At 32.7% G+C, this 9,348-nt stretch overlaps 1 protein-coding gene across 1 annotated transcript in view; it reads right to left on the bottom strand.

Annotated features, from left to right (window-relative positions):
* Window positions 1-8,961: 8,961 nt before the first annotated feature.
* LOC144971081 (uncharacterized) overlaps window positions 8,962-9,348 on the bottom strand; it is a 14,256-nt gene continuing 13,869 nt past the window's right edge. Inside the window, exon 11 of the mRNA XM_078911480.1 lies at window positions 8,962-9,078. Coding sequence (XP_078767606.1) covers window positions 9,071-9,078 — 8 coding nt within the window. The 3' untranslated portion in view covers window positions 8,962-9,070. The remainder of the gene's footprint in view (window positions 9,079-9,348) is intronic.

Here is a 9,348-nt window from a genome sequence, read left to right as displayed (position 1 = left end):
AAATTGACACACCTGCAATCTTTTATTAAAAAGATTAATGTGGTAATCAAAATTTTTAATGAAATAAATTCGACTAAGCTCAATTTAAGTTTGTTGGTTACAATTCCTATTTCCATATTGACAATGCCAGAAACTGGGAAACCTTATGTCAAAAAGGTGGAAAATACATCAGTCCAACGGTCAAAGCAAAAGCTTAACCGCTCTTCTCTTTAGACATAACTTTTTGTCAATTTAAAAAATAATTGTCCTTCCCAAATGACAATTTTAAAGGCCTGCAATATGACTTTTTTTAAATGCGACATCAAATTACATATCGGTTCTTACCATTTAATGCTGCCTACAATTTCAATCAAACAGATAAAAATAACAAACATTTGAAAAGTAAATTTAAAATAAGTCTTTGAATAATATGTGTTTCCTAAGTTGATTGGTCATTACTTTTTGTAATATATCATCTCTCTAAACATACCATGAAGATAGAAGTGTGGTTGAGACAGAAATAGAGAAATAGAGATAATGGAAGATAAAAAAAGGAGAGAGAGAGAGAGAGGGAGAGAGAGAGAGAGAGAGAGAGAGAGAGAGAGAGAGAGAGAGAGAGAGAGAGAGAGAGAGAGAGAGAGAGAGAGAGAGAATGGCAGACAAACAAAGAGACTGAAAGACAGATAATCACAAATAGAGACTACTCTGCCAGAATTCTTTATGAATTAATTTAAAGGAAGTTGTGATGAATTCTTCTTTTTTTTTTTTACAGAAATAAATAAATATATAAATCAAATCAAATTCTAAAAATAAATAAAAAAGAAATAAATGAAAAAACAAACAAACAATTGTTCAAAAACGACCTAAATAAGATTGCCAATTGAAATATTATGCTTGAGCTACAGAGAAATTGTCTAACGGGATGGTCAACCAGATGTGTGGTCGTACCGTTCATCACAGACGTGTAAACAATAGAATTTACCTGTATCCCCTGATAATGGTCGAGTGCGACAGCCAATCAGGTGTGTGGCTGTCACCACCTAAAGGTTTGTATGTGCAATGAGACGAATGGGTAGGCTATGCATTCTAATCTGTTGCTTACTGTTTATCCGTGACATTTCACGTCATAATGAAAAACAAACAAAACCTTAATCTACCTCTTAGAGTTGCACAGATCAATTAGCAAATATGCCACTCATAGCGGTTGCATAAGTATCATCACCATCATCGTCATCATTATCATTATAATTATTATTATTATTATTATTATTATTATTATTATTATTATTATTATTATTATTATTATTATTATTATTATTATTATTATTATTATTATTGTTATTATTATTATTATCATCATCATCATCATCATCATCATCATCATCATCCATCATCATCATCATTAATATTATTATTATTCTTATTTTATTATTATTGCTATCATTATTATTATTGTTATTATTATTATTATTATTATTATTATTATTATTATTATTATTATTATTATTATTATTATTATTATTATTATTATTATTATTATTATTATTATTTTATTATTATTATTATATTATTATTATTATTATTATTATTATTAGTATTATTATTATTATTATTATCATCATCACCATTATTATTATTATCGTCATCATCATCATTCTTATTATTATTATCATCATAATTGCGATTAAAGCAATAAATAAAACTATGTAAGTACAAGATTTGATCCTTATAAATATCATCATCACCATTACCATTATTATTATTATTATTGTTATTATTATTATTATTATATTATTATTATTATTATTATTATTATTATTATTATTATTATTATTATTATTATTATTATTATTATTATTATTAATAGTAGTAGTAGTAGTAGTAGTAGTAGTAGTAGTAGTAGTAGTAGTAGTAGTAGTAGTAGTAAATATATAGTAGTAGTAGTAGTAGTAGTAGTAGTATAGTAGTAGTAGTAGTAGTAGTAGTAGTAGTATAGTTAGTAGTAGTAGTAGTAGTAGTAGTAGTAGTAGTAGTAGTAGTAGTAGTAGTAGTAGTAGAAGCTTCGCAGTCTGAATGACGCTTGCTGAGAATCCTGTGATTCAGTCATGGTCGATAAGTATAGCTGCTCTCTCCATTCATGCTGTTAATTGTTTCCATTGGTCACGGTCTTGGGCTAGAGTTTTGAGGCTGTCAAGATCTTGTTGTGACTTTAGTACGGAGGGCACTGCAGTATTTCTTAGCTCTTCGGGGATTAATTCGGCCTCATCTGAATCCAGAAATTTCTGATATGTCGAGAGATCCTGGTTCAGGGTAGTTACTATTGATGTTGGTGGGCTCCCTACATATCCCTTGCCATGAAGGAAATATTCTGTCATTGCAGTTTGGGCAGGGATGTTATTTCCTCGACGTAAGATGTGACCAAAAAGCCTCCATCGCTGTTCTTTATTATTGTACTCAGGAGTTGGACCCTGTTTTTTTTCATAGAGATCAGTTTTGTAATTGTCTCTGGCCAATAGATTCTGATTACGCGACGTAATTGTTTGCGGTGGTATGAATCGAGACTTTCTAAGTTCTTTTTTTTGTGAGACCCCAGGTTCCACAGTTATATGTCAATATCGGAATAATCAGTGCCTTGTAAATCTGTATTCGTTTATTCTCACTGATTATGTTATTTCTATTCCATAAATTTTGGAGTTGGTTGAATGCATTGGTGGCCAGCTGCTTTCGTTTTCTGATGTCTTCATTTTCATTGACCAAATTGCCTAGTTTACGTACACTTTTCCATTCATTTAAATTTCGGTTGATTTTTGTATGTTCTGTTGTGGATTGATTCACTTTCAGATTCCATGCTTCTATGGTAGTTGATATTATTGGCAAGTATATTTTCGCTTGATGTTCTGATTCAAAGATTAGGTCTGTATAATCTGCGTATATCAATTCACGAGTGATCTTCTTTATTGGTGGTAATTTTGGTCTTAGATCTTTTATGGCCGATTCGAGGTATATCGTGAATAGAATTAGACTCAAGCTGTCTCCTTGAGGGGATCCAATTGAGGTTGATATTGTTGTTAATTCTCTGTCGGATTGAAATTGTAATGTAGTATATGATAATAGGTATCGTAAGAGCTTCACGTGATCTTTGTCCAATAATTAGTCGAGGATTGATAGCAACTTGGTTCTACATAATATGGTGTCGAAAGCTGAACTCATATCGATTCCAAGTATGGTAAATTCTTCCTTATATTTCTCCGTTCTGGCTTTCAGCCATCGATGGGGCCATACTATGCCGCAGTGCTCCTATCCCTTCTAAATCCACTTTGTGATGGTAAGATATATTTCTCTACCTTTTCTCTAATTCTGCTGACCGTGATTGTACTTAAAACTTTTCATAGCGTGGATAATAAATCGATTGATCGCAAATTTTCGAAAGGGCCTTTCTTTTTATTTGCTTTGTGGAGCAGAATGAGTTTTCCACTTGCAAGATTGAGAACTTGTTTTGTCTTAATTTTCTCATTATACATATCAGCTAGTATTTGCATGCCTTCGTCGTCAAGACATTTTAGTTCTTCTGTTCTAACACCATCTAGACCTGGCGATCTGTTGTTATTGAGCTTTTGTATGGCTTCACTTATTTCTTGAGGCGTTTCAAGCTCTGGATTGGTACACTCAAATGGTTCCACTTCTTGAATACCCTTGTATTTCTCAGTGTAGTACACGCTTATAGTGTTAATTTATTTATCATTACATAAGGTCGTATTACGTTTATCTTTGATTATAAGTCTATTATGTGTTGGGTTTTTTTTGTCGTTTGATTGTATTCACCGCAATGGACATTTTCATACAGTCACTTGTACTATTTATTTCTGTCACAATCTCATCTATTTTCTTTTTGTGATTATCTATTGATTGAGATTTAATTTTATGCATGATTTCATTTCTTTGTCTCTTCATAATTTTGTTCTTCGCATCCATATTTGAGCAGCTGTTGATGTCAAGTCTCAGTTGCTTTTGCTGCTGTGATAAGTCATGAATTATTGGACAGTATTCTTGTTTTTGTGTACTACTTCTCTCAGGTAGTGTTGTTTCCCTGCTCATCAGCACGCTTTGGACAAGATGTTGAATTTCAGCTGGGTTAGAGGCATCCTTTAAATTCTTTGACGAAAGATTTGAAGCGAGTTTGTTTCTTTAATTTTCTTTGACTATGTCATCTCTTAGACTGCTGAAATATTTGATAGATTTTCTATTTAATTTGTAATACTTATGCCTTGGCTTGTTTTCATTTTCTGTTGCCCTGAACTTTGAAACTAAGAGTCTATGGTCTGTGCACGTCTTCATTCCTGCATATGTTCATGAGTCATTGAGAATGCGTTTGTAATGGTCCATCTGATTGTACGTACTGATAATCTTATCATCAGAATTTTTCCATGTTCCTTGCCATGTAGTAATAATATGGCGGGAAGGGTGTTTAAAGGCACTGTTACATATGAATAACTTATGTTCGCAGTAGTAGTAGTAGTAGTAGTAGTAGTAGTAGTAGTAGTAGTATAGCAATAGTGAGTAGTAGTAGTAGTAGTATAGTAGTAGTCTACTACTAGTAGTAGTAGTAGTAGTAGTAGTAGTAGTAGTAGAGTAGTAGCAATAGTAGTAGTAGTAGTAGTAGTAGTAGTAGTAGTAGTAGTAGTAGTAGTAGTTAGTAGTAGTAGTAGTAGTTAGTAGTAGTAGTAGTAGTAGTATAGTAGTAGTAGTATAATAATAATTATAATAATAATAATAATAATATAATAATAATAATAATAATAATAATAATAATAATAATAATAATAATAAAATAATACCACCACCGCCACCACCACCACCGATTTATTGGACATCTAATTGGTTATTGAGCTCTTGTTTTCTAGAATCAGGAGAAAAAAACACACCAAGCAATCCCAATCGAGAACCAAGAAGAAAGAGAGCAACGTGTTTGTTTTATAAGGGTTTCATGGCACATCTAGGTTATATCTGCGCCAGTAAAAAAGGAAAAACACGTGATGGTAAAAATAACTTTACAATTACAATTAGAAAGTAAGTTCCAAGAGCATACCATCAATGTACTTAGTTTAAAACCTAAAAGTCTCATCCAGACACCAGTACAGGATTCCAATAAGAAGAACACATTCAAATGTTTAAAAGACATGTTAAAAACAAAAATATAACGAACAGAGAGATGATTTACAAGGAATAAAAATCACCTCCGAAACTAACACTACACGTTTCACTGTTTTCCTCTCAGCCAAGGACTCCGGAAAGGGCCAGGGCAGAACCGGGTAAACACATTCCAAGACAAAGACAGAAAAATGACATCAGAAAACAACAAATGATCTCCTGCCCATCATGGGAGAGCAACACGGAAGAAAACATATAAAGGGGATAAGAGACAGCAAGCGACCTCTCTTTCCACCATGGGAGGTCACAATACTCAACCCAGGACAAATAGTGAAATAGGATAGATGTGAATATAAGTGTGTGTGAAGGGGTGTGGAACACAACAGTCAGCAGAAGATCATCGTGGAAAAGGAAACGGATATAAATAATAAAAGACATGGCAAGTGACTTCTCTTCCTACCGCGGGATGTCAGAAGACCAATGATGCAAGAGAATAGATGAAATTACAAGTGTTTATGGGATAGTCAACAAATTCTATTTACAATTGAAAGCACGCGAGACAAAGTAAGACAACGGAGATTAGTCCAAATAGGGAAAAGATGAAGATTCTAAAGCACACTTTTAGTGAAGTTGGAGATCAGCTGAAAGTCATCACGACACAAAACCAGGACCCCACTAAGAGGAACACACTCAAATGCTTACAATAAATATTATATTCAAAACAACAAATATAACAGAACACAATAGTGAGATGACCTACATGGAAAATACTATCATCTCCTGAAAACTATAGCACGTGTGTGAACAGATATAGAATGCAACCTCAACAGAAGAAGATCAAATTTCATTTGGAAATTTTACGGCGCATGCAACAAATACATATCTTTTAAGCGCCAACAGAAAGACATAAATTGGAATAAAGCACACAAAAAAAAAACAAGACAAAGGTGATATGATTATTTCAAACAAGGAACGGTAAAAAGATTCCAGGAACATTCTATGTGTTTGATTTGAGAACACCTATAGTCCTACCAGGACACAAGCTCAGGATCCCTCGGAGATGGATATTCTCAAATTTTACAATATATATATATATATATATATATATATAAATTATAAAAACAAAAACCATGAAATAATAGTGCTCAACTTTAGTATAAAAGGAGCTATTTATAAACATTTGAAAGATAATTAAGATAGTTTGACTTCTACAACGTTGTTATCGAGCGTTGCTCTCATCACTTCCTGATGAGAGCAACGCTCGATAACAACGTTGTAGAAGTCAAACTATCTTAATTAATTTTCAAATGTTTATATATATATATATATATATATATATATATATATATATATATATATATATATATATATATATATATATATAATTTTATTTATTTTTTTTAAATTATTTTTTATTATTTTTTTTTTTTAATTTTTTTTTTAATGTTTTTTTTTTTCAACATTAAAAAAATTTGATCAGTGTATAACAAAATGCTTAGAAGAAAAATATCTGCCAAAAGGGAACAATATACTTTACTTTTTCTCAAGACAGGATCTCAAACAGAGCTAGGACAAAACCAAACAACGTTATTCGGGACAAGGACAGAATTCAAAATGAAATAAAAGGGGAAAAACACTTCAAGAGGGCCTACCCGACCCACGGTGACAGGCCAAAAGACCCAACACCAATTAGAACACAAAAACGCATGAAAAGGACAATTATTGCAATAAGATAGATGATGACAAGAGTGTGAACCGATGTAGTTTGTTTGTTTTTAAAGCACCCAAGAAAAGGTAAGACAAAGGGGAATTGGTTCCAATAGGAAACATATGTAGATTCCAAGAGCACACTACCAAAGTACTTATTTTGAGTCTCATCCATACACAAGCACGGGTCCCCACTAGAGGAATACACTCAAATGTTTACAAATCATATATAACACGTAAACAAAACATAATGCAGTGCATCACAGAGAGATGATTTACAAGGAAAAAATATCTCCCGAAACTAACTATACATTTGACTCTTTCCCTCTCATCCAGGGTTTCCGTCCAGGACCAGGACAAAACCAAGAAATATCACTCCAAGACAAAGACAGAAACCATGTTGGAAAACAGACACAGGGGGATAGAAAGCGCAGTAAGTGCCTCCCTGCCCACTATGTGAGGTCAGGAACCCACCCAAGAGCCGATGTAGAATAACAGTCAGCAGGGAATGTGGTTTTAAGACAACAGACTGGATGGGGAGAACAACCACAGAAGCAGGAAGTATGCCACAGTTAACAACCAGAAAAGTGTTCTGTCAGGCTATTTAGGAGGCTACATTCAACACTTAAAAAAATGAGATCAACAAAATTAATTTCATCAGTCAGAAAATTATTTTTAATGTGAAAATAAATAGAGTATGCCAAAATAAACATGAACTACAATCGTAATAAAATAATTTCTTTTTAAAAAGTGGTAACGATACATGAAGGCAAATTTAAAAAGTGACAAAGTTTTCTCAAATTTACAAGGCTGGAATGGGGAAAAGCATATTAAGATAAAATATAGGATTCTTTTGAATTCAGAAAATCTCAATAGAGAGTGGCTTTGTAATAAGAGTGACCCGTTAAACTATTGAAAACCGTTATATCGTATGCTTTCCTTTCTTTTTGGTTTTTCTTTGTAGATTTCCTGAGAAATTCAATTTTAGTCAAATAACAATGTATTTTCACTTTCTCCACTTCAGCAAAGGAAGTAATCAACCTTTTATTCAAACAATTAAGTGAATACTTGGCAATTCTTTTTAAAAATTTTTTTTATCATTTTGACCTTATTTTGTTCCTTTATTGTTGATCACATCAAAATATCAAAATTTATTAATGTTATGAGTTCAAAAATCGCCTATTTGGGTCATTACTTATGACAAAAAAAGAAAAATATAAATACAGATATAAATGTGAAGTCATATCTTACTCCTGGAGTCGACAGTAGCTGCTTTAGCTAGAGCTTAATATTAGATAAAGGTCCGGGTAAGAATCTGCATATTGTCATAATTTAAAATGCCAAACCCCATGTTTATCAAGCTATATGAGGGTAGCTAAGTCATATTCAAATCGGCAAAAAGTACATTGTGATATGATCCATGCATAACAAGCAAACGATTCTCACCAAAATACATGAAAACATGCAGAAACGGGGAAAAATGTGGGTTCCAAAGACACTTTTCGTTTCAAGATCAATTGTGCTTTTGTGTTTTTTTACTTCAGGAAGTGATGTTGAATTTGATTTAAACTAATTGATGTAATAAACCAATAATTGGATTTATCCACACCGTGGTACCAAAATTACCGCCAAAGAAAGATATTTCTTTTAGTATTGCTTAAAAAAATTGTTTGCGGGAATTAAGCTCTAAATTAATAAAATCCAAGACCTTTTGCTTTGAAATTTTATCATTTGAAAGCGCTTCCTGTCTTTTGTTTTATGTTAAACTTTGAGTCAGATCCGTTGTTTGGCGTAATGCATGTTGTTGACTAATCAACCGCTCTGAATTTGTAATCTGTCATAAGAATTCTATCTTTGAAAGTTGCGAAAAACAACTTTTCATAAAAATTCCAACATTTCGAGTTCAACTGAATAAGAATTAATACTAAGTCTTGTGGATATTGAGTGGTATAAATGCTCTAGTCTATTAATTCTTACTAATTTCAAAGAGGGAAGAAAACTATGTGAAGAGTTTATGACTCATTGATTAAAAGTGTAATTGCATTTGGCTGCACCATATGGTTTGGCGGATCATCAAGATCTATGCCACTACAACCCCCGCCCCCCCCCCCCCAATCATGACCCATCCAATTACTCCGTTGAATACCACAATCATCCTCTTTGGCCTCACCAACCCTGCATGGCCAACCTCCCTCATCCACCCCTGGCCATACTTGTCTCCTGGAGCTTGATGGCATCAAATATCTGCAACACAGAGGTAGGGACTGATAGTAAAATGCAGGTAAAACAACTCAATTCTTTGACTTCACATCTAGTTCATTATTGTTGATTCTTAACATAATATTTTGTTAAAGGCCTAGTGTTAGTATATACATAATATTTTGTTAAAGGCCTAGTGTTAGTATATACATAATATTTTGTGAGAGTCCTAGTCTTAGTATGTATATAATATTTTGTTAAAGGCCTTGTCTTAGTAGAAAGTATATAACATTTTGTGAGAGATCTAGCCTTAGT

Source organism: Berghia stephanieae, chromosome 1 (assembly GCF_034508935.2).
Source record: "Berghia stephanieae isolate SIO BIC M18660-M18661 chromosome 1, UCSD_Bste_1.3, whole genome shotgun sequence".
Classification (NCBI taxonomy): Eukaryota; Metazoa; Mollusca; class Gastropoda; order Nudibranchia; family Aeolidiidae; genus Berghia; species Berghia stephanieae.
Note: the sequence above shows the minus strand (reverse complement) of the source record. Positions and strands in the feature narration are given on the sequence as shown.